The sequence below is a fragment of the Pteropus vampyrus genome, unplaced genomic scaffold (assembly GCF_000151845.1).
Source record: "Pteropus vampyrus isolate Shadow unplaced genomic scaffold, Pvam_2.0 Scaffold50, whole genome shotgun sequence".
Lineage (NCBI taxonomy): Eukaryota > Metazoa > Chordata > Mammalia > Chiroptera > Pteropodidae > Pteropus > Pteropus vampyrus.
The window spans coordinates 6218671-6245487 of record NW_011888831.1 but is presented as its reverse complement, the minus strand read 5'-3'; the positions used below and the strand labels follow the sequence as shown (position 1 = coordinate 6245487).

At 36.7% G+C, this 26817-nt stretch overlaps 1 protein-coding gene and 1 pseudogene across 5 annotated transcripts in view; both read right to left on the bottom strand.

Moving 5' to 3' along the window:
* SSH2 (slingshot protein phosphatase 2) overlaps window positions 1–26817 on the bottom strand; it is a 101085-nt gene that overhangs the window by 16842 nt on the left and 57426 nt on the right. For 3 of the 5 annotated variants that reach the window (XM_011359912.2, XM_011359914.2, XM_011359915.2), the window contains 7 exons: window positions 25549–25614; window positions 22126–22320; window positions 18264–18357; window positions 18007–18135; window positions 10380–10426; window positions 6572–6718; window positions 3030–3230 (listed from right to left, as the gene is read on the bottom strand). In XM_011359912.2, the coding sequence (XP_011358214.1) occupies window positions 3030–3230; window positions 6572–6718; window positions 10380–10426; window positions 18007–18135; window positions 18264–18357; window positions 22126–22320; window positions 25549–25614 (879 nt within the window). The other 2 variants (XM_011359916.2, XM_023530547.1) reach the window with 2 other exon arrangements.
* On the bottom strand, window positions 20301–21721 carry LOC105291971 (annotated as a pseudogene).

Here is a 26817-nt window from a genome sequence, read left to right as displayed (position 1 = left end):
TCAACAGGCCCCCTAGTCTTCTGACTTCCACAGGCTTTGGCTAGTAGGATACCCCGGCAGGAGACTGGAGGGAGGAGAGTAAAGGCAGATCATTTATTTCCCTAGCTCCCTCTCTGCAGGGTCACTTCAGGCTGGCTGTGTTCCTTAATTGAAGGTTATTGCTCTTCTCTGAAGGCACCTTTCTCTCCAAAACTTGCCTTCTAGGTTCTAGAAATGCTCCCTCTTTGGGCCTAAGAAGCTATTACCAAAGGGCTCTCCTGATACAAGTCCCTCGATTCCACTTCAATCCCACGCTTTTGTAAACAGTCCCTTTATAAAACCCTCCTCAAATAATCCTAACCCAAGTACACAGTTTCTTCTTGAGATCCCGATTGATAGAGGTATTTTATTATTTGCAGCTGAAAGCAGCCTAAGTAATAACCCCAGTACTGGATTCTAGTTCTTAAAATCCAGGAGATAACATGATACATGCAATTCCAGGACCACTTCTTATTCCAGTTTCTAATGGAGTTGGTGTGTCTGTGGGTGGTAGGAGGCAGTGGTTGGAGGAAGGAGGAGCAAATAAATGGCATGTACATGTGTCAAGGAGGAAGAAATAAATAGCACACGCATATATATGTGTTTTCTGGAGGAAGGAAATGATGAGAATCATATCTGAACAACCTTTAACAGTACATAATGTACATTCGTATACATTTTTATTTACAATAACTTGGTGAGGTAGGTCTCCTGATTTTCACTTTATAGATAGGGTCAGGTGAGGATCAGAATTGTGTATTAACTTCTCAGAGTTGCAGCAAAGGGGTGAGCTAGGAATGGAAACCAGATCTATTGACTCAAATTCTGTGGTTTCCTCATTCCCCAGGGCTTGCCCCTCCCTCCATGAATCAAATCCAGTAAGGCAGGATGGAACAGAAAGGAAAGAGGCAGAGAGTGATTTGTGGGTTTATACTGCCCTTCTTATCCTCATCTAAGATTTTTCTGAAAATCCTTTAACATCTAAGAAAAATCACATACACTAAAAAACCCAACTCAACAGCTTGCAGTAGCCTGGGATTCCAGAATAAATACTAAAATTGGCAGAACACATAGTATCCTTCCTCTCAACGGGTCACGTGAGGACACTGCCTAACATCCGTCATGCGTGTCTGAGAATATACAATATTTATATCTCAACCAATCCTCAGATGCCAAAAAGAACTGCTGTGTCTTACCTTCTGATCTAATCTAAAAATGTCATTAAAATCTGGCCCCAAAGACCTATAAATTCTTTGTAAGTGGAGGAGACTTGCATATCCTCCCAGCCCCCTAAGAGAACGGCTCAGATGAAATTATGCCAAGTACTGAGTAAGTGGGAGGGGTTACTTTTTTAAAGTGGAAACCAGACTGCTATGCTGTGGCCATATTTTCACAATACTTCAGGGGTGGGATGGGGTCCCTCTGCTTGGATAGGCTGGAAGGCTATTTAACATTTTGTTCAGGGGAAACACAGCCCAGATTCAAGAGTCAAGACTGAGTCATGAGACTCACTGGAGTCAAACTCTGGCATGAGCCCCAGCTGCTTCTAGGCAGCTATGCCTTCACCATAATAAAACCACCTAGAACATGCTTACATGGAAAAAACAAAGCAAAATCTAGTATCTATAGAACTTCAGTATGTGGCATCTCAGGAAACCGATCCTTAAAATCCGGTTTAATACCTGAATCTTTTTCTTGAGAGCAGATGAAGGTGGCTTTCACCACCAAAGGGGGCAATAAATAGTGAAATTAATTACTCATTTTATAACCAATTACCAAATTATTGTAGAAACAGCTAGTTTTTATTGATACAGAGAGATCAAGACCTAGTACTGGGTAGACAGAGAAAGACAAATATCCCATGGTGTCACTTATATGTAAAATCTAAAAAAGCCAAACTCAGAGAAACAGAGTAAAGTGCTGGTTACCAAGGGTGGGGGTTGGGGAAAATGGGGAGATACTGGTCAAAGGGTACAAACTTCCAGTTATAAGATTAACAAATTCTGGAAGCCTAATGTACAGCATGGTAATTAAAGCTAATATTACTGTATTAGATACTTGAATGTTGCTAAGGGAGATCTTAAATATTCTCATCACAAAAAAGAAGTGATTAAAGGGATGGAGATGTTAGCTAACGCTATGGTGACAATCAGGTTGCTATATATAAATGTATCAAATCAATACATTGTACACCTTAAACTTAACAATGCTATATGTCAATTATATCTCAATAAAGCTGGGGGAAATAAGGAACAGTGATGGTTAAGTGCAGTGTTAGTGCTCAATAAACACTGCTACAGTTAAAGACAAGTACTGGGTAGAGAGGTAGGCTGAAGAACAGTTTTTGTGAAAAAATAGCCATCAATAAATGTGATAAGAATAAGACCTGGAGAAATAAGATAACATCAACTGCTCTCTATGGCTATTGAGTTTATATATAAAATTAGATTAAAAGATGTGAAAAAAAAAAAAAGAGCTATTTTTGGGATGTACCTTCACACCTCAAATGGGTTATATATATGTCCCAATTCTGCTCATTTGTCACATGACCAAAATCAATGGAAAGAGCTCAGTGAAAACAGGCACTGAAAAATAAAAAATGATGTCTGAAGAAATAGCAGGCATTTTTCTTTTTTTAAACAAATGGTTTAAAAAAATTTCTAAGAATTCCAGCTATGCCTAGCATTACCTTGGGAGCAATCAGTATTCGTTTTGATAAGACAGCTGCATCTGGCATTAGAAGGTATGGAGAAGTGTTCATTAAAATCTGTACCTAGTTGAGAATTGAAATAAGGAAATATTTCCATCCTTTAGCTTAAATGTCTATAGTTTTGATTAAATGCCTAATCTTACGTGCTTATACTTATTTTTTAAAAAATGGATAGAGATTTCAATTTTCAAAACATATGATATATTTAAGTTAGGCTGAACTACCAGCAGAGAAGAACATTTCACCTTGCCCTAGAGAGCATAAAGGTGGGAAAATCTGAGAAAGTCTCTTAAGGATTCACCTTGCCAGCAAGATCCCCTGATACTCTTCCAGTTGTCTCATGAAGCTGGGATTGGGCTTGGTCACAGTTCGTCTTTCCTTCACATAGTCATAGGCTCGGTCCAGATTCCAGCCATATTCCTTCATTGCATAGGCGATCACAGTGGAGGCTGAGCGACTCACCCCCATTTTGCAGTGCACAAGGCATTTAGATCCATGTTTCCTAGTTTGAGAGATTGAAGTAAGGAGGAAAACACAACAGTGAGTACACTTTAAAAGCTGGGTTCTAAATGTTTCCAAGTCTCTTGCCCTGCCATTCCATTTTCTTGCTATGCAATCCATTCCACCTTACTGTACTTGTATACATCTATAATCAAATGTGCTCCAGGGCAGGCAATTCTAGTGTATTCAAACAATATTCAATGTTAATTAACATTAAGCCTCTTTAATTCATTTAGCAAACATTTACTAGGCATTCACATGTAAGACAATGAGCAAGATACTGCAAAACAAAGATAAGTTTTTCCCTACAGGGTAGGATTCAGTAGGAGAAGCAGACAATTAAAATGCAAAATGGTAGTTGCAATGACAGTTGGTCAGAGTGTCCCAAAAGACTTTTCAGTTTAGAGACTGGACCTCATTTTGTATGTGGTTGGAGGCCAATCCCTTCATAGCCCCAGGGGCATGTTTCATGGCTGGCCTGCTCTTGAGTTACAGGTGTGGCAGTGATTCACTTAATTTATCCAAGTGTTCTGAACTGCTTCCAGTTCAAGTTCCAGTAAGGGCTCTGGCCCTAGAGGAAAGCACAAACCAAATGAAACTAACCCTCCTCTTTACTCAGATGTAGCCCTGGATATTATTTTTCACACCACCACCCATATTCTGTCTAGGGACTGGCAGGACAACCTGTGGAGCTGGAGGGGACCATGTGTGATGTACCACATGGCCTTCTCAGTGAGGAGGGTGGAATGAATAATTACCTTTTTTTTTTTTTTTTTAATGGAGTGGAAGAACAGGAAAACAAAGTTACCATAAAGTGATACTAAAAAACAAAACAAAACCCCTTAGTCTTAGCATGCAGGCTGTATTACCTTGGATAGGAACATTACTCAGTTATGCTAATTCTGCTAATAACAGTGTCTGGCACAGAATAAGCCTTCAAATATTTGCTAAATGTATGAACAAACTTATGGATCTGCTGATTAGATGTCAGCTATGAGTAGGAACATTTTAAAATCTGGAAAAAAGTGCTTACTCTTATCACTAGGATAATATACACGGGTTGGAATTCTTCCCAAGTGGCTATTCCAATAAATTAAAAAAAAATGCACATGTCAGCCTAACAGGAAATCTATTCATTCACTCATTCACTCACTGTATTATAATAGACAAGCTTCCTTCCAAAAGCTTATAATCCTTCAGCTGGAGACAAAGACACATGAAAGAGTTAAGTGCCAATGCAAGGAAGCATGGGTTTAAGTGCCAACATGAGTGAGCCAGATAAGATACAAGAATGCAGAGAATGGTCTGGAATAATTGAAACAGTCTCAAAACGAAGATCAACCTTAAACCTTGCAATTAGATGCAAAATTTTGGTGTCCTAAGGTTGGTGTGGTATGTGTCTCTGTGTGCTTAGATTATCCCAAGTGACTAGGAAATACTTATTTTGTTTATGGCACCATAGGGTTTTCCTTTATACTATAGTTGGGAAGCCAGTGCACAGTGACTCAGATGAAAGTTCAGACCTACTCTCTCTGTTTTCATCAAGCTCTGACAACTTTAACACATTAAATTTCAGGTCTATTTCTGTAGGCATGGAAGGTGCTCAAACGTGGACAACCCTAAGAAAAACACAATTATGAAATCCACTCCCATGAAAACATTTCATCATTTTGAATTGGGTTTGTTTGTTTGTTTTAGTGGATGGTTCCTAACTCATGTAACAAAAGATGTGAAGTCAGTTCTCACCTAATCCAACTTTAGCTTTTAGGTTTAACACCCACCCCACAACTGCCTCCCTCCCTCCCAACCACACCCAGTGCTGGACTGTCCAGATGAAGCCTGGCATCACATTAGTAATCCTAAACCCATCCATCTGTACAGTCTGGAATTCAGGGCCCTGATTAGGGTGAAACACATGAGGTGCCCAGGGTGCCATTTAAGGAGGTACTCACTCTCAGATGCTGACCTGAGAGTGAGAGTTGTTTAAATGTAACCTGGGTGCCTCATGAACCTCACCCTAATTCCAGCCCTGTTAAAATCAGTTTTTCTTTTCATTGAGACTGGGGTCTCACCTTGAACTCTAGCCTCTTTAGCTGTGACCCTGACAACCTGCCTAGTCTTTTCCAGTTCATTTTCTGTAAGGGACTAGACCACTCCTATATACGTGATGAACTTTGATATGAGACATTATCTTAGATTCAAGTCCTAGCTCCACCACTTGTTACTTAACCTCTCTGAACCTTAACTCTATAGTCTGTCCACATCTGTACAGAAGGATAACAATATATGCCTCACTGAGTTTTGGAAAAGATGAGAGAATAAATGTAAAATACCTGACACATAGTAAGCATGCTACGAGTGGTATTATTATTGAGAATAGTTTAGTAATAGGATCCAAGAATATAAAATGCTCTTTCAGGTGCTGGCTAGAGACTGAGAGAATGAGCTCAAAACTAGAGTATGGGAATTCAGGATAACTAATAGGAAGAATTTCCTAACCATAAAAGTCTTTAAGAGAAGTATGGAATCATTCTTGAAGGAAGACTTTAAAAACAGAAATGCTTCTCATCTGCCAGGGATGATTTGAATGTGGTCCCACCAGAAAGGAGAGCATGACCAACATGCTCATTTATGGTTCTTTCTATTGAAATCATAAATAAGATTGACAAGTAAATCCCAAGAAACTTAAAAAAATCAGTGTTGACATATTAAATACTAATTAATATGAAACACTAAATTAAGAACATTAAATAGCCAATTAAATTTTTTAAAATTTAATTGGCTATTTAAAAGAACCAATTAAATTTTTTAAAAAAGGACCAATTTAAGAAAGATATCAAAGAAAGGCCTGAGAAAAATTTCACTAGAGTATCATAAAAGTAAAATTAAAAAAAAAGGAGAAAAGATTTCCAAAGTTCATTACGTTTACTTCCTTGTCTTCAAAGAGGAGGACTCTCTCTGTATTCTACCTATCTGGATGAATTTCTATTATATAACTTTCAAATGTCCCTATTAGCAACTTAATAAGTGTTTCATTCAGAATTTCTTCCTTCCTCATTTCTATTTCTTTTGCTGCAGCTTGTTTATTTACTTTAATTTTGTGCTCAATGGAAATAACCAACACGAGATTATTTTCTTCTAGGGGCTTCATCTACTTAAAGGAAAAGTATTAAGTAACTAAGTCATCTTTTCCCTAGGATTAAGAAATCTCAGTCTTTTTTTCTTTACTTCGTTTCCCCTTGACAAGTACCATTAATAAGTTATATACAGCTTCCAGGCCCCAGCCATATATGGTGCACAAGGAACAGGTGTAAGCATATGTGTTCAGGACCCATTACTCACTTTGCTTTAGAGATGAATTTGTAAGTGTCGTTCCAGTAAGCAAGGAGATCTGTTGCCTCTTCATCATATACCCGAATGTTATGATACTCAAAGAGTCCTGGGAAGAAGTTATCTATCTCTCGAGTGACATTCAAGATATACCGCACCCTGTGAGGAAACCAAGGGAGAATAAGGGCTCTACTACTCAAGCTAAATCTAATTTCTAGCACCGTTTTTCTTATTTAAAACTTGTTTACTCCCTGGGCTGAAATTAAGCACTAAAAAATTGAAGAAAACAAAAAAACTAAGAGGCTATACTTATTTAGTACAGAAATTGTATGACAAAGTCCTGGGCATACCTAGATACCAGGGAGTTACTGGGAGAAAAGCTGTCTACCAAGTTCGACATCTAAATTCCATTTTCAATTTATGTATAATTATACAATGTATACAATCTCATCTCTGGTAGTCTTTTGAAAACATGTCTTGTATTTTACTCCAAAGAACCAACTTGAGGCCTATGATCTGACAATTCCTCTTCAGTCACTAAAATTATCAGTAATATTATTCTTTGGAAGTCATTTGTATTAAATCATGTACCTCAAGAAAAACAAAAAAAAACAGAAAGGGGGAAAATTTCCATCCTATCTTCCTAAATGCCAGATTGTCAGATTTTGCTCTACTATTCTCTAAACTTTATGAAATGCAAATGAGGCCAGGGCTGGGAGGGTCAGAGGAAAGTTGGATTTAAAACTCTCTTAACTCTCTAAGATGCATTCCTGGCTGCTATGGCAGCAGATGTGTCTGAGAGTTCTCCCATACTGAGAGGCCTGCAGAAAAGAGTTTCTGTATCAAAAATTTCTTCTGCTCTCTCTCTCACTATGCAACCTCAACTGCTAGGGTTTAATTTGCCACAGGATTATCTTTTCTCAATGCTGTGTACTTAGACACACTAGAGTTCACTCCAACAACACAACACAGACTCACTAATTTTTCTCTGCATAAGCTGCTTCCTTCTCAGAAATACATGTGGGGTTCTACAAATCCAATCTCTAAAGTCAGAGAAATGACCACAGCAAGGGAGAGCCATAGCTAACCAATTCTGTGGTTAAGGTTAAGAGACTAAAATTTTCTAGAACATAATTTGAATTTGTTTTAACTTAGCATTAAAGTCCATTACTAGAAAGAATTTTTTTTCTTTTGAATTTAAAAAGCAAGCACATGCAATTGTGGGAAACAGTCTAGCAGTTCCCCAAAAGGTTAAACATTGAGTTACCATAAGACCCAGCAATTCATCTCCTAGATAGAAACCCAGGAGAAATAAAAACATAAGTCCACATAAGACTTTGTACATAAATGGTCATAGCAGTATTCATAATAGCCCCAAAGTGACACCTAAATGTCCATCAACTGGGGAATGGATAAACAAAATGTTGTATATTATGGAATATTATTTGGCAATAAAAAAGGGATTGAGTTCTTATTCCTTGTTCCACCTTTATTAACCTTTGAAATTTTACTTTTAGTTAAAACCAAAAAAACATTCTTAAAAGACCACATATTGGATGATTCCATTTAAATGAAATAGTCCAGAAGAGGCAAATCTATAGAGACAGATAGTGTATTAGTTTCCAGGGAGTAAGGGGAGGAAGGGGAATGGGAGTTACTGCTAAAGGGTGCAGGTCTTTTTTGGGTTGAAAATGTTTTAAGTTGCTTGTTGTACAGCTAGGAATATATTAAAAACCACTTAAGTGTACATTTTAAAGGGTGAACTGTATAGTATGTGAATTATATCTTAGTAAAACTGGTTGGGAAAAAGGCAAGCACACTTCTCTTATTTTATTTAAAATAAAGGTGAGCAACCTCCCACCTCCAATCCTGTACTTCAGTAATGGATTATGGCATGACAGGGCTTCCCAATCCTTTTCATTACAGGACTCTCAGCAGCCACTACCAAATGGAATCGTCACTCCTTGAAACTTCTTTGCTATCTCGATATGGAGTAGCATCTTTAACTGGGGTTCTAAAGTCAGTAGATTGGCTGAAAATGACCTTAATGTCAAACTTACTCTAGAAAAATCCCTTAAATCATCCACAGGGGGAAGTAAACATTTTTGTGTATAGATAGATCCCTGAATGGTAATTCTTCGCCCACTGACATTTAAGAATCAGTAAATTTAAGAAACAAGATCTAAGTAGATGACTGAATATCCAATCATACTGTTTTTTAAGACAAACAGATATAACTGTGTTTTATAATTTAGCCTTATAAGTAGTACATGAGATAAATAGGTCTCATCTCCAGCTGGGGTTATAAGTCAAAAGTCAGTGTATTCTAAAGTAAAGTGTATGTATACATAATGCAATTCCAATGCATTTGGCAAGTACTGCTATATCAAATCTCAGATTTCATATTAAACACTGTATCTAGGTGCTAGTTTCCCACAAGTCATACTGTCAATTTTTCTATCGTTCCTTCACATTTACTGGTACCCTCTTGGTATAAAGCTCTGAACTAGGTAGATGTATGTTTTACACAAAGCTAAGACACCATCTCTGCTTTCAAGAACTCTAGACTTAATCCTTATCAATTTAAACTTTCCAAGTTCTATTTATTTTCATATCTTAAATTAAGTAACCAGATTCCCCCTGGAACTTTTTTTTTTATATAATCGTTTGGCTTACGTCCCGCTCCCAGTTCACTTTAGCAATTATGAGGTACCTTTCTTCTGGGGGAAAAGTAGGGAGAATGCACCTAATCATGTTAAAGATAACCAGAAGGCTGACTTGTAGCTGAGAAAACAGGCAGCCAGCAGCCAGCCAGGCAGCCATCATTATCTCTGAGTCTCAGGAGGTCTTATCTATGTCCACAATGAAAAGTTGGCATGGCTAATTTCCAGACATGATTTTCTCTTGTCTTTTTGGGATGATCTGACCTCCTAAAGCCAAGTTCAATGAAAAACTTACGCATTAGCTAAGGAGTAAAAAGGGAAGAATGGCAGCTTTTTGCCTGTCGAATGTTCACAGTTGTCTCAACTGCTACAATAAAACTCAATAACTATGTTTCTTAGACGCACATTTCTTAATGAAAGGTAGGTAAGTCTTCTTGTTCAATTTCAGAAGCTTGTTAATTTTACATTTATAACCTGCTTAGTCTTCAAACACCTTACTATAAAAGGACAGGGACTGAGTCTCATTTATCTTTGGATCCCTAGCACCGTGCTTGGCCCACAGAAGATGCTCAATAAATGTTAAATGAACAGCTGTGAGCCCAACATATGCAGTCCTGTGTACCCTTACATAAAAACAGGAACCAAAGGCAAAACTATGGAGAGAGTAAAAAGATCAGTGATTGTTGGGGTTAGGGGTGCAGGGATAAATGGATGGAGCATAGGGGATTTTTAGAGCAGTGAAAATAGTATGTGATACCATAATTTGGACATTATACATTTGTCCAAAATCATAGAATGTACAATACCAAGAGTGAACCATAAGCTATGGACTTTGGGTGATTATGATGTGTCAATGTAGGTTCATCAGTTGTAACAAATGAACCACTCTGGTGGGGATGTTCTTAATGGGGGAGGCTATGTATGTGTTGGGGAATGGGTAGATGGCAAATCTCTGTCCCTTTTCTTCAATTTTGCTGGGAATCCTTAAACTGCTCAGTTTGGTAGGGGGGAAGATGAAACAGTGCGAGAACAGCAGTTTTAATTTTTATTACATTACACCTGATTAGAATTAATGGGCATTAACTCTTAAGCTTAAAGTTACTTATTGACACCTCTTTGACTAGAAAACGTAGTAAAGATAAAACAGTGATACTTACCCTCGGTTCTGTAGATCCTCTAAGTTAGAGGCATTCCATTCTGAGCCCTGTGGAACCAAAAAGACAAAGTTAGGGAGTATTAACATAGGAACCAAATACAATAATTGAACAGCAGTCCTGTGAGGGAAAAAGCAGAGTTTCTAAAAAAAAAAGGGTCAATCATCTACTGAGTTTCCTCTCTAAGTGCCAGGTACTTTACATGCTATCACATTTAGTTTTCACAAAGGATAGTTAAAGTTATCTTCATTTTTACAGATAAGAAAACCAACACTTATAGAATTCAAGTAACTTTTGCTCAAGAGCATATTTCTGGAAATATATATCTTTGACCATCCTCTAAACTAAGTTAAATGTCTGTTATTCTTATTTACGGTGCTCTGATTTTTTTTTTAATAACATGTATCACAATTTTTACTTGTATATTTATTTATGTGCTTATTTACTACCTCTCTCCTCCATTATAATATAAGCTTCTCTTGTTCCTATAGGAATCCCTGCACACTTCCTGGTACCAAGCAGGTATTCGATAAACATTTATTGAATAAACAAAGTGACATTTTTATGAATTAAACCTAGATTTCATTCTAAAACCCATAGAATGAAATATGTAGTTCCTTGTAGTTCATTATGTTGCATGTAAGGAGTTGCGGAAGTAGAGTGTGTGAGTGTGTGTGTGTGTGTGTGTGAGTGAAACAGCAGCTTCTGTCAAACAAATGAAGAAAACACAATATGAAAAATTTGAGAGATTCTACAGATTATCTGGAAGATACATCAATTTTTAATATTTTGACACATTTACTTTCTCTCCACTCTTTTCTTTCAATATATATCCTTTTCCCCTGACTATTCTGAAAGTAATTTGAGCATCATGATACTTCAATAGTTGATCATGTACCATTTAAGAATAAAAACATTCTTCTATGTAATTCCATTTTTACGACTGAGAAAAACAACATCAATACAATAACAATCTAATACATCATCCATGTTTGAATTTCAAAATCATCCTCAAAATGTACTTTACTTGATCAAAGATCACACTTCACATTTAGCTGCCATGTTTCTCTTTTAACCTAGAACAGTCCACTCTTACCTATTTTTTTTTGACTTTCATGATATTGACATTTTTGTAGACTACGGGTCTGCAATCTTAGGAGACCACCCCACAATCTGGATTTGTCTGAATGCTTATTGATGACTAGAGTCAGGTCAAGCACTCTTGGCGAGAATATTATAAGGGTGATGTTGTGTACTTACTACTGCATCAAATCATGAGGCATATGTCAGTTTGTCTCATTATTTATCATGCTGACTTTGAATTCTTGGTAGGTACCTTTGTGTCTGCCCCATCCTTCTACTGTAAAGGCTCCTTTACAAATAATTAGTAATCTTTGGGTATTAACAATCTTTGAAGCCATGTGAATATCTTGTTTCACAATAATCTTTTACCCTATGATTTCAGCATAAACTGCTGATCTTGTCTAAATCAATTACTTTACTGGAGGTTACGCAATGGTGATTTTCTAATTTCATCATTCCCATGCACCTTAGCTGGCATTTTTCTGTGCAAGAGAGCTTCATCTAATCAATCTTTCCATCCCTTGAGTGTCACTACAGACTTTTGAATTTTTTTTGTATTTCGTATGTTACAATCCATTACCGTCATGTATATATATTTTGGACACTCAAATTGTCTTGAATTTTGCCAGTGAGAATCTCTTTATGCAGGTTCCTTTTGATATGACCCCATCAGTCTTTACCAAGTCCTTACTTTCTGGTACAAAAATATCATTCTAGAGTCACTTTGTGAGTGAAATCTGCCATTTCCCCAAGGAGTCCTGGCTTCTTTTAGGGAATATCTAAATGGTATTTTCTAATTAAGATCTGGGCATTAATTAGGTATGCTCATAACTACTGGGTGTCACTGCTTCTAAAACTCTTCAGTGGACAGATCCGGGAAATATTTCCAAAACTATATTAAGTTTATACTGGTACCTCTGATTCAAATTCTATACCACAAGGTTCTTCCTTTCTTTCTTGCTCCCCCCAGCTTCATTTATATCTCCCTGCTCTACAGTGAGAACCTTGGTTCTCATTTGCTCTACTTACCAAATAGTTTCAACATTATTGCGCCAATACCATAACCAATAACAAAGCTGTTAAGTTCAAATTTTCTTTGCAGTTCTTTTTTTCCTTATTATATCCCACTATGTGGTACAATCAGAGTATTATGCTTAAAAGTTATTTGAATTAATTTCTTTCTGTGAGGTTATCAATTTGACATACATTTGGGTTCATTTGTTCCTGTTTGTATTTAATTTTACGGTGTACTTTTTCCATTCTTTGAGTTTTTTTGAATATGTAAAATTTTACATGGTTGGAAATCAAAAGTTTATTTGAAAGTAAACTTGAAGTCTTACTCCCACCCCTATATCTCTTCAATTCCCATGAGTAACCACTTTCACTAATTTCTGGTTCATTCTATGTTCTATTTTGAAAGAAATATAAGCAAATATATATTTATTACTATTCTTACACAAAAGTAGGATACTACTATATATTTTTACTCTTCACTTTCTTCACTTAAACATATGCAAATCACTCTATATCACAGTTCAGAGAGATCTGCCTTATTTTTTCTTACATTTGCATAGTACTTCATTAGGTAGTGAGTGCTATAGTTTATTCAACTACTCTGCTATGAATGATGTTTCATATTCGTGGAAGCAAGATATCTAGGTCAATGGTAAATGCATAGTTTTGTTACACATTGCTAAATTCCCCTCCACAGAATTTGAAACAATTCTGCATTCCACCAGCAATATATGAGTGCCACTTTGCCTACAGCCTTACCAACAAAATGTGTTTAAACTTTTGAATTTTTGCCAATTTGATACTGTAAAATGTTATCTCTGTGTAATTTCAATTAGCATTTCTCTTAAAAGTGAGAATTTTTTCAATGTTTCAGGTCCACTTTATCTTTGAGCTGTCTGTTTATGTCTTTTGAAAAAGCAAACATTTAACAATAAGAATTTACCTATTTCAGAATTACGCATTAAATGGAGTTTAGCATTAGAAGACTTGGGTTCCAGTCTCAACTCTCCTTTCTACTGTGGGACGTTGGGCCAAATGCTTAACATGTCTTCAACTTTCCTTATCTATAAAATGGAACACTCCTACCGTAGTCCTATACATCTAATGGGTATCTTCCCTTCAAATTGCGGAGTTTTTCCCAATTTCTTCTGCCACGTGAGATTACAAAGAGAAGTCTGCAACCCGGAAGAGGGCCCCCACTCTATCATGCAGGTACCGTGACTTTCAACCTCCAGAACAATGAAAAATAAATTTCTGCTGTTTAAAGCCAAGAAACAAACAAACACAAAACCCAGTTCTCCCATATTAAAATGGAAAAACTATCTCTTCACTCTGAATCTTCCTCTAGACACTGTCCTCTTCCCCTTTCCTTCATAGTCAAGATTCATAGAAATATAATCTAATATTCACTTTCTCTCATTACTCATTTCCCATGTGTCTCAACCCACAGCACTGTGGCTTCTGCCCTCATCAGTCTTGCTAATGTTACAAATGATCTTTTCTAATTGTCTAATCCAAGAGTCACCTTTGTATCCTTATTCCATTGGCTTTCTATGAGTATCTATCTGATATGTATGGTTCATCACTCTCTCCTTTAGATCACACTCCACAAATATCTAGCCTTATGCCTGGAAAAATAAAGATCAACAGATGTTTGTTGAATGAATGATCACATGAGGTAAGTAAATGAAGTGCTTTGAAATTGTTAGGTATTATGTAATCACTATCACCATATTACAAGTGATCTGTAATTTGACCATTGAACTGGGAGATCTCAAGGATACTGTGCTGAAATTCCAGTAAGTGATGGACAACTGATCCTTTCTACAGACCAGGGCTCAGCTGACTTGCTTTCAAAAAATATGGAAGGTTCTGAAAGCTTGTGCTCAACCTTAGAAAACTGGCTCCCACACCAGAGAAAGAGGAAGAACTACAAAGGACTTCAAGGAGGTAGAAGCCAAGCAATAAAGGGTCGAGTGGCTAAACTGGAGCCAGGGAAATGTGACTATCTAACTTCTTAATTTAGAAACCTAAATCCTCTGAGGAACTCTGTCCAGCTGGATGAAAATAACTCTGAAGTGATGGGAAAAGTCCATGGTTTTCATCTACCTGGCCAGAGAAAATTCAGTTTGACAATCTGAAATGACACATATCCAGAAACAAAATAAATTAAAAGCACTGGCTACTGACTCAGGGAAACCCGTATGAAGTGATTTGGGCTGTGGCTAGGGTTGTTTCAAGTTCAACCTGAGAGAAAGAACTGGAGTCAACATGGTGTAATTACTTTCCTGCCCTCAATACAAATGCCATTCATATCAGCCCCCCGGGGTTTTCCACAGATTCAATCTTTTTTTTTTTTTTTTCCCTTCATGCTTCTCAGGCTTACAATGACATAATTCTATGAGGGTTTTCACTATGTTCTATGTAATTATGCAAAGCATTTTCTAATTTTCCTGAAATGTAAAATGAAATCTTGGGGCTATGATACATTTCTAAGTAACTTCATTTCCATCTTTCACTGTGGTACCCCATACTGTACCCTGGCCCAAAGACTCAAGTGACTGATTTCTTTTCTCTGTACTTACTGTAAAAGTAACCACCAATCTGAGGCTTAATTTTTCTATGAAAAATAAACACTATTCTAAAAAGGATTTGTAATGTCAAATCTGGAAAAAGATAACAATTGGCAGTAAAAATTCTGACTAGTTTTTTTCCCATGAACAAAATAATTGGTTGTGTGTACAATATTCCCATATTTCCCCTGTTTAACTAAGAAAGCTGTCTGCCTTTCTGCAAAGGGTCTCTGTTCACATCGAGCTTTTTCTCAGCCAAATCGGACAGCCTCCAGGAGAGCTGTTGATATTGAGATTTGGTTGGGCAAAGGCTTCCAGCTCAGAGAAATAGTACACTCTTAAGGGTGTGGAAGAACTTCTTTTTCTGGAAACACCCTGGCTTCCAACCAACGAATCCTCTCTTTTTGCTGCAGATTTTCTTTAAACTATGCTCTATACTTTTTTTCTACATACCAGCTGGACACCTTTCCAAATAAACATCTCTGTGCAGTCCACTGCAGAGCTGTGCATTCTTCCAAAGTGAAGGGAGAAATCCTGCTGCTTCCCTTCACACAATCTACTTGCACTCCAGGCATGGCAGCTATGCACAAGATGAAATGACTTTGCAGAAAATTAACACCACCACTAGCAGCTTGGATAAGACCTCTTTTTCCGTGTCAATTGCTGGGAAAGCCAGCAGAGCACAGACTTAATGGAGAAGAGATAGGAGTTTGGACACAGGATATGGTGGTGCAAACAAAGGGAGGAAGCCATCAAGGAAGAAGTACAATAAATTTAGACAACCTGTTTATGTGCTTATTTTGTTGAATAAGAGTTAAATATCAGAATTTTCCAGTTTGAATGTTTTTTCCCAAATTAGAAAAATATTCACAATGGAAAAAACATATTCATTCTCTTGAAAACAGAATTATATCTGAAGGGGAATAGATTTTCCTCCCCCCCGCCCAAATATGTACATAGATACACTCTAAAAATTAAAAAGACTCGAAGGCAGTATTATATAATGAAAGATAACAGTGCTTATCTCTCTTGGTGATGATTTAATGTTATCTATTGTCTTCTAAAATTTTCTAAGTTTTCTACAATAAACATGAATTATTTTTGTAATAAGAAAAAAAAAACAAACAAAACCAAGACACAAGAATGTGCCAAAAATCACGAAATAATAGGATGAATCTATTGGTAAAAATACTCAAATGCATTTGTAGTTGATTAGGGACTGTAATTTGGGGAGAACTGGATTATTCTGCTTAGAGTACTATTAAAATTGTTCAAATGTCCTAAAATACACCATTAAAGGAGGGGAGGTAAGTAGAAGGTAGTTCTTGAGGGGGTGGCATTGGAGACACTGGAAGTATGACTGAAATTAAACAGGCTGACCAGTCAGATATTGATTGTATTTGATATTCATCATGTCTATATCCTTTTTAGATTTTAAAATCTAAGCTCAACAGAAAAGTGACTTCCAAGTTTACAGCTTTGGTCACTTTCTAACATGAGCTATTTGTGGCTATAGGCACTTTCCCTTTAGAAGAACGTCATGATACATGGAGACAGTTTGGGGCAGGGTTCATTTGAATGAGTGACTCAAGTTTTCTATAGATAACACAAAAATTCTTTCCAACAAAATAAAAGAGCATGGAATACCTGAATCCTTGTGGAAATATACATAAAAGCCAACAAAGACAGGTGCTTTACAAATGGAAAGGTCAATGACAGCTTTGCAGTATGATCTACAGCCAGAAATGGCAACACACACTGGGCAAGTTAAAGTAATGGAAAAGAAGTTGTCTTCCCAGCTCACAGTTTTTCATGAGTAATTTCATAGCTATACACCACTATGAATCACTCCACAAGCACACACACTCTAGAGTGTCAACAAGTTAATTCAGGGTAGAAGTCTTCAATGTCACAAAGTCTGACTACTTAGTGAATAAACTCTTAAATATTCAAGGTGAAACAATCCAGTTTAGTCAGTTCCTGTGCATTTATTCCTTTCTCTTCTGTTTCCCAGCTTCTAATCATTTCACAGTTCACAAATGACCTCACCAGAGAAAGGAAGTGAAATTCAAACCAATCGGTTAGTTCTTTGCTAGCATTTTTGGTCAAAGTATTAGAAGTGGAAACAAAAACAAGGTTTTGGCACACCCTCCTTCCCCATTTTAATTATCCTTGTTAACTTTGTTCTCACTACTATGTACAGAAGAAAACTAGAACTCTTTAATGTATAAGAGGAAAATGTGTCTTAAGATTTTAGAATTTCTCCTAATCTATCTGTCAGAAGGGTCTCCTTGGGCTAATTGTAGGTTACTGAATGTTTGAAAATCATGAAGAACAATTTTGTCACTGAATTTTTAGTAATTGCAAAAGTATTTCGGGGACTCAAAATGTGGCTACAAGGTTCCAAATGTTTAAAAGTCCAATAGCCTCTGAGTTGTAATTAGTTCCCACTTGCTTTTCTCAGATATATCAGATCTTGGACACATTTGGCAGATCTGAAAGAGTGACCTTAAAGGATCATCCTATTTGGATATACTGTAGAAAACTATTATGGACTGGTCTGTTTTAGATTTCTGCTATTATGAAGAACAGATGAGATTTTTAATAATCCCTAGGGAAAAAGGCCTGATTTGTAACATATGCCAATTTCCTTGGTGTAAATTTTCCCATCATAGTCAATTTTAATCCACCAATTTGATGTCACTGAATAAGGAATTGGGAAGAGATAAGCAGAAGCATACCATTGTATAACATTTCTACCATACAACAGATGTAAATAATCTTAAGAACACAGGTAATAGTGAAATAATTAGAAAGTGATGAGGTTTGAGTATTTATTACCTTTGTTTTTAATGTAAGTTACATTTTATTCAAACATAATAAAATTTAACAGTTGCTCCCCGCAACAAGTTGATATGAACTAGCGTCGACATACTACTTAAAGTGGCGCCCAAACTTACCAAGAACACGTGCTCAAATATCTGTGTAGGGCTATCCATCTGACCAAGGATCACTATCATTTCATTATCTATAAATTCCTTAAATTCTCGCAAGTTGCATACCATTTGCATTTCCAATTCAGTTCGTATCTGAAACAAAGATGATATATTTCACTAATCTCTGTAAAGTCCCCCTATACTTTCAATCACTCACAATTTTTAGCCCCACACCCATCTCACTCTTAGCCCTTGAACAATGAAGACTTAAGTTCTCGTACCTCTTTTGACGTGATATTCTCCAAATCCTTCTGCATCATAATTTCCCTTAATTTGGTTTTAATTAGTCTTTCTGTTCGCTCACGTTCAGTTGGTCTGAGAAGAGAGAAATGGTGATTTTTCTTAGGTAGGAATTTGACTAAGTTAATGAATGTGCCACCTGATTATGTTTCCAAATTGGCAGGCTTTGCCTCTATTACCCTCAAATTTATATACTGAAGGCATGACTAAAAGAAAATGATATTTTAAAAAGTTTATTTTCAGAATGTATAGAATGTAAACATACAGAAATTATTACTTGAAGAGGCTGTACATGTCTAAAAGCCCTTAAATATATTCACGTATATATATTCACGTTATCCATGAAGGAGTAAACAAACAGGCCATACTGAGTGTAATACTTTAATGGAGGACCATAATCCATATTTTCCCATCAAGTACTCCTGAACACCACCTGCTGAGCTAGAATACCAAGATGCATAGACCAGTGGTGTGACCCACTATGGAACTCAATCTTCTGTACCTTAAAATGCCATGTAATGCTCATTATTTATTGCTATGGTTCTAGAAAGCGGGAAAGAGAGAGAATGATTTCTGCCTTCTTCAATGAAGCAAATTCTCTTCCAAAATGGGTTTCAAGGATTAACTACCTGGAGTGCTTCCATCCAAAATGCTTTCCTTTCCACAAAAGCTTTCATAATAGCTCTGTGAAATTTTTATCCCCATTTTACAGATAAAAGAAATAAATAGCTGAAAGGCTAAATGACCTGCCAATGATCACAAACACTGGCAGGAGAACCAGAACTCTCAGCCCAACCTAACACTCTACCTGCAGGATTATGTTACTTCCCTTAGTCTTTTGATTCTTTTAAAAATAAAATTACCCTTGGAACTTCAATATGAAATCAAACTAGGAAGCTGATTCTCCAATTACTAGACAGGTATTGGTTCAGTGTAACTGGATGCTTATCTCTAAAAGCATTATTTCATATTATGCAGAATTTGAGTGAATCTGACAGAGAGTACTTTCTGTCCCTTCTTTCCCTCCTACCTATTCAAAAATGGTATCTGCTCTGTACCTCCTTATTTGGAGATAGAAATGGACTAAGCTTTCAGGCATCCTGCCTGCCCTTGCTGCCTACAGCCTTATCACTGGCTGCAAAAATAGCTTTGGTAATCTCCAAAGATGGATGCTCTGACTCCACAACCTTGGGGCTCTCTACCACTTGGCCTCTTAGTTTCCCATGAACCCTGCAGAATACAGCTTATACTTGTGCCATTTCCCTGTCATTTAGGCAAGGCATCCCCGTCTTGACTAAGATTAAAATTCTTAAACATGCTTTCCACCATTTTTCCTAGACAGAGCTTAATGGTAGAAAGTTATACACATTAGTCTTTTACAAAAAGAAGTACTGGTAAAAACAAACTTTAGCACCTGTATGAAGGTCAAGATTCCCTAGTTTAGCAACCTTTACTCTAATCCTTCACATTTGAGGCTGAGTGGTTTGAGAACAGATACATCTGGGTTTTAATCCCAGCCCTGCTTCTTGCTAATAGTGTGACCTTGAACAAATTCCTTCCCTTTTCTGAGTCTCTTTCCTTTTATATAAAATGAGGATAGTAATAATATCTGTCTTGAGGTTCTTATGAGGATTAAATGAGATACCATGTATGAAGTGCCTGGCATAGCATTTGACAGAAATTGGAGGCACCATACACATATGTTCCCTTCTTCACCTTCCTAGGGTTTTAAAACATAAACATTTTCATAGTAGAGCACATAGGTCCATTTTGGCACACATTCTTCCTGTGGTTTCAGCATACTTTTTAAGACTTTTCTAGTCCAGTTAGGGAGGAAGAGAGAATGGAAAAAGCATTACAACACAAACACATTTTCTCCCTAGATTTCAATGAAGAAAAATTTGGAAAATACATAAAAACTCAAGAAAATAAAATTCACTGAAAATCTCTCTACCAGAGACGATCATTATTGAGACTGACTGACAGCTTTCAGTTTTTTTCTATGAACAGATAAACACTGTCTAAAAATTTTCTTAAAATTGGGATTATAGTGTACATACTAAAAACTAACATTTAATGAGCCTCTACCATGTGCCAGGGACTATATTTTATATTATTTCTTTTGCTTGGGGATATAGAGAGATTATGAGCAATTTCTTTGTTGTTGTTGTTGTTGTGTTCTATAATTTCCAATTTTTCTTTAATAAAATCATAAAAAATAAGAAGGGTTTTTCTCTCTTTCATGTAAGCCTGGTTCAGAATGTCCATTTTTGATATCCATCAACCAGCTGTAAAGCAGGAAATGAGTAACATTTCCTGATTCTGAAAGCCAAATTAATCTTCAGCTCAGGCTCCTTTCCATTGGTTCTCACAAAGTGTCTTCTCTGGGTGGAACAGGCTGGCGCTTCATTTGAACCTTTCTCTTTGGTTTCCTTCTTTTTTTGATCATTTTCCTTCACACGTTTCAGGAAGCTATCTCGGCTCTTTGAGCGCTTAATATGCTCAATATGTACATTAATTCTCTTGGCAAGAATCCTGCCCTTAACTTGTTTATTTACAACAATGCTAACTGCATGCTGGAAAACATTGTAAACTCTTCCAGTTTTGCCATGGTAACATTTGTGGGGCGTTCCTTTTTGAACAGTGCCCATTACCTTGATGCCTACAATACCACCTTTCTTGTAGATTCGCATGTATGTGGCTAAAGGAACAACTCCATGTTTTCTAAAAGGTCTAGAGAACATATGGCGGGTGCCTCTCCTGTTTCCTTTTGTGTTGGTCATTTTGGTGATTTACTAGAAGATAGTGGTTCCGGCTGAAAGGCCAAACTAATCTTTATCTTTTTGTTATTGTGGGATCTTGAAAGGACTAGGATTAGTGAAGAAGAGGTCCTAGTACTAATGACACCCTATGCAAAATAGCTTCCATTGCTTTTCTGATTGTTCTGTTCACACAATTCTTGAAAATTTCACCTGTTCTAGTAAAAATCATTGATTACAATATTATCTAAATTAAGCCTTTAAAAAAATCATAAACTGTTTTGGGATCACTTTAGGAATCTGCAAGAATTTGTAAGGTCAGATAGTAAGCAGCTATTCTTCTTTCCCAGCTGTCGAATGAAGTGCAGAAAGATCAATTCAGAGCAAAGTAAACATCCTGATTAATTTTCAAAGCAGGAACTAAGCACAAAAAAATTTCTAAAATAGCCATATAAGTTTCAACATATAGACCTAAAAGGAGAATAAACATCAGCTCCACCTCAGGCCTTTATCCAACTCAGTACACCACGGAGATTTAGTAAAATCTTACTGAGAAAGACTTAACAAGGCAAAGGTGGGGCTGACTTAAGACATGTGAATTATAAAATGTTTTTAAAAATCTGAACAGAAATCAGTTTAAAATTAGCATAAGAACCTAGGCATTCTTTTAAATTGACAGGAAACATCTCGTTTCTTAAGTATTGGAAACATTCCTCTAAAAGCTTCATTATGTCATTAATTTGCTTACCAAATGTTTCTTTTCCAGATAATGCAAAGGCAGACTTTAGCCCAACTCTTTTAAACTCAAATTTCAAATTAGTGGCATCTGAATTAATGAGATTTTATGGTATTGCAGTTCTTAACTCTGGAGACTCCATTATGCCCACGAGTAAAACTTCTCAGGCCTTTGCAGACAACAGAAAGAATAGGGTGCTTTTTGTGCCAGTCCTGTAGTGTAGACAATGACTAATATTGCTGGGTAAGATTAGCTCCCCAAAAGGAGAGATTAGGGAGGAACATGTTGCTTACAACATCCTAGGATACAATAGAGAGGACTTCCAGGATCCTCAGCAAATTGACTTACATGTCAGTGAAGAGAGCTGGAGAGTCGGGCCGGTGGGACTGCACATCCTGCATAGCATTCCATTCATTGACTGATGATTGATCTGAGTTGATGTGACTCTCATAATAACTTACCCAGGTGAGAAAAAGGCTGCCTGGGTAGTAGTTATGCATTCTGGCCACTTCGCAAGCCTTGTGTAAACTCTGTAGTGCAGACCTGAAAGATATGCTGGGAATAAGCACTGTAGGACTATGCAGGTAGCAAAAGGCCAACAATCCACGTATGCCTTCTAATCTTTAAATCCTATAGAATTTAGTCTTTGGAATCTACTCCCTGAATTCAAGATTTTCTGATTCTGATTATACTCTATTATCTACTCACAGCAATCAACTACACATTTCTTGCTGAAAGATAGGATGCATTATTACGGTGGGAATAGAGAGAAGCAGGGGAACCCACCTGTAAAAAATAGGTTGGGTACCTACAGAACTCATGATCCTATATTTGGAACCATGCTGTGAATATGCCATATCACTAGAAAACTAAAGATTTCAGCCATTTACTATATGTAAGATTTGTTTCTCCTGGTGCAGAATCGTACATTACCTATGATTCTTAAACGCTCCACAAAGATCACACAGATGAATGTCCCTAAGCCTTGAGAACATGTCCAAGAAGTACTGATCTAATGTCATTTATCATTCTTGCTGCCTTAGTCTCTCAGTTTCTTTAAACCACTATGCTACTTTAAACACTTGTGCTACTTTCTAAGAACAGTTCTGGTTATACTGAGGCTAATTAAATCTCTGACTCTGAACTCCTGAACCCAAGAAGAGTAAACAAAACTGAAAAGTACCTTTTCGGTTATATACTTGGGAAAAGCTAAAGCCAGAAACGCTAGAAATTTAGTTTGACAAGAGTAGGGATCTTTCTGTTTTGTTTACTGATGTATCTCAAGTGTTTAAAAGAATTCCTAATTCATAGCTGGAGCACAGTATTTGTTGAATAAAATGTCTTATTTGCTATTATTTTTTCTCTTGTAACAAAAAGTAATCCCTGTTCACTTTAGAAAATTTAGGGACCTCAGGTAAAAGGCAAAACTATCCTATAAAAGGCATAAATATACTGTAATCCAAACACCCAGAAATAACCACTGTTAAGACTTTAGTATAGATCTTCCTAGTCTTTTTGTCTATGCACAGATCTGTAATAAAGATGACCATATTTTGCATACCATTTTAACCTGTCCTTTTCCTTTGTCACCAACATCTTTCCATGTCAATAAATATTCAACTAGACAATTTTAATGGTTTCATATTTAGTAACATGGATATATCATAATTTGACTGATTCCTATTTTTCAGACATTTAAATTATTTTCTATTTTTTGCTATTATCAGAACACCCATAAAAATTCATATAAATAAAATTTTTGCACACACCCATAATTATTACCTTAGGGTAAATTCTTAGAAATAGAATTTTCAGGTCAAAGGGCATGCAAAATGATAAGGCATACTGGCAAATCATTCTCCAGAAAGGTTGTTCGAGTTCATTCTCCCACCAATAATATATAACATCTGTTCATAAGTCTTTGTCGATCCCACATAATGTAAATTAAAAAACACCATTCCCAATTTGATAAGGGAAAAACATGCCAGTCCATTTTTATCAGGGAAACAGACTTTTCCTTAAAAACAAAGTTGCAGAATCTTTTAGAATGCTTTCAATTATTCAAAGTAGGCTAGACTCTCAGAGAATAAGTCAAATTCTCAGTGAATTTCAGTTTTATTACACAGATTCAAAGGTAAGGGCAAGCTTAGTGCAATGTATAGGATATTCAATGCATGTTTACGTCAACCAGGAAACACGTGCTTCAAAAGCATATGCCACAAGCACCTGGTGCGAGTGCCCTAAAATACACTCAAGGCTTAGCCACCTCAGATTTCAGCTGCATACAGTAGTGAGAGGCTGCAGTTAACTACCTTCCTGTGAAGGAAACACCTGGTCTAAATGCTGCTTTGATCCATACATTATCTTTTTTTTTTCCTGTGACTTTCAGTTTACTACTCTCCATGTGGTACAACAAAAATAGTTTATTCGGCAATAACCTAACAGAGCTAGGACTAGTCAAGTCTACTTTAGAACATCAAAGCTTGAATTAGGGTTATTACTGAATCTTCACTGTCTTAAGAATTAAGACTGCTTTGTATTCCTCCCCAAAATATAACTGAATACACTGTCACTGATGGGAATTATGCTGTTTGGTTTTACTTGGTACCTGGGAATAGATAAGTCAGTTGCCTTTAACTGAGCCTTAGTCAAAGGCAGTCATAAGTTTTACATGAGAAATTTATCTGTGAAATATGCCCTAAATCTAAAAATCTGGTCTAAATACATCACTTGAAACTCAGTCCTATTACTGCACAAAATGATAAGACTGTTAATTGTCGAGTTGATTCTGTTTCAGGACCCCATGAACCTTAAGCCTATCAATTCTGTTATTCAGGAGTAAATGATATCCCTGGAGTCTTTTTCAGGTTCCTTTATTTCTTTCTTATTTGGCTTGTGTTTTGTCCATTCTGTCCATGGGGACTTCTACTACAAAATAGGCAACTGAATGTGGAACTAAAATTCAAATCTCTGACTAGGGGACAGACTCTGAATCTCAGAGTAACATCATTCCCTAGTTATTAGATAATTTTTCTAGATAATCTAGAACAGGAGAATAAGAGTCTATTCTGTTTAAACATAAGAGATACTCTAAGACCAGTTATGTAACCTCTCTAAAAAATGTTTTCTCATCCATAATAAGGAGCTAATAATACTATTTTGAGGAGTTGGTGTAATGATTAGATGTAATCCATGTAAAGCACTAGGCACAGTGCCTGACACTTATAGTAAGTAACCCAAAAGTGTTAGTACACCAGCTGATGGTTATTAATAACTATGATGTTTTTTCTAGGATTTGCATTATGCAAACAGTCTGGCAGACAGCTGCCAGCAATGTAAATGGAAAAATCTATCTATAAGGTAACTCTGTCAGTGCTATCCCTGATTACCTTAAGAGAATGAAAGCTTAAGGCATAGTAGTAGTGGTATGATGTTCTAGATTTGGCTCTAGACTGCTACTAACTTAGTCAATGTGTCCTTTTAAAACTCAGTTCCAACTGGCTATCTTATCCATTAAGTATCTTCCAAAGTCTAAGAATGCCTCTGAATTTTACTTGTTCACCAATGCTCAAGACCTTCCATTGTGATAATTTGAAAACTGAACTTCTAAGTCATCTTTAACTATGATCACCACACAAACAGATCACAAAAAATTCTATATAAACAGATCATTTCATAGAGAATTGTACCATTTCAAATACTACTTCTCACAAAATAATGCTCCAATAACATATTTAAAAAGTTTTATAGAGATATTAAACGTCCTCTTACCACATTGCCTGCACAGATACAGGTTTGAATATGTGGACTCTGTTATCTGTTGATACACTGAACCCACTGGAAAAAAAAAAAGAGAATGAGACAAAAATCCACAAATGAGAGTGGGTTATTTCAGTTGTGAGTTTTCAAGGTTGTTTCTCAGGCTAGCGACCTCTGGCTCAGTAGAAGGAATCATCAGACACATCATGAAGAACTAGAGTATAGGACTTGAGCAGAATGAATGGACTCCTACATTAGAGTTATTAGGGAATTACATACAGTTTCCCAGCTGTAGCTACGGACAAACTGTTCTGCTATATATTTCTATTTGGAAGTTTCGTGGGTTCTTAGCAAACCTGACTCTGGTTTTATAAATTGGAGCAAACATCTTGGTCTCTTGGGGACACATTCTAAAAACACCAGGAGGTGGGGGTGGAGGGTCACTAGAAGGAATTGGCACAGAAAAGGGGTTATATTGTAGGCTGACAGCTGGCAGAGGCAGCAAGAGGTTATTTGAAACAGAACATATCATCCTCTGGGAGAGCATTGCAATAGTCCCACATGCTCAGATTAAAGAGTGAGCCAACAAACTAGTTCTTCTTTGTTTGGATCTTACCATAGTCAGCCTAGAAGAACAGAAGTGAGAGGCCCTGGCAAGTTGCATTTTCACTCCACTTTACAAAACAGGAGTTTAAAAGGACTCATTGAGCTGCTGACACGACAGTTCAGTTGGGCACATTGGGCCTCCCATTCAGCTGAATGAATGGGCACTAAGATGGAACCCCACCCCTTGGCTTTCTGTAAGAGAATAAAAAGAAAAAGCTCTTACCCATCACCATCCAAATGAATTAGGGTGTCACTCCAGAGAGGCAGGACTAAGCCCATGGTACAAGTGCTACTGCAAGACAAGAAATAGTCCAGTTACTTCCTGTTATTGTAGGCAGCAGTTCTTTGTTTTAGTAACTCTTTCAACACAAAAGATAAGCCTCTAAGCTCTAAATTCTAGCATAAGTGTTAGAGTGAAGAAATTTCTATATAACTATTAATCCAATGTATGTGTTCAAGAGCTGTATTAAACAGGTTAGGTCCTTAAATATTCAACAACAACAAAAAAACATTGACTGAGCTCCTTGTATTGCTGTCTTGCAAATGGGCACTAAAAAATCCAGGTGACTGCGGCTGACTTATGATTGGCAGGTTTCAGCCCAAAGTCACAGCATCCAACTCAATTCCAAGAATTATTTCTAATACCAAGAACTACTGCTGGTTGCTGAGGACCTC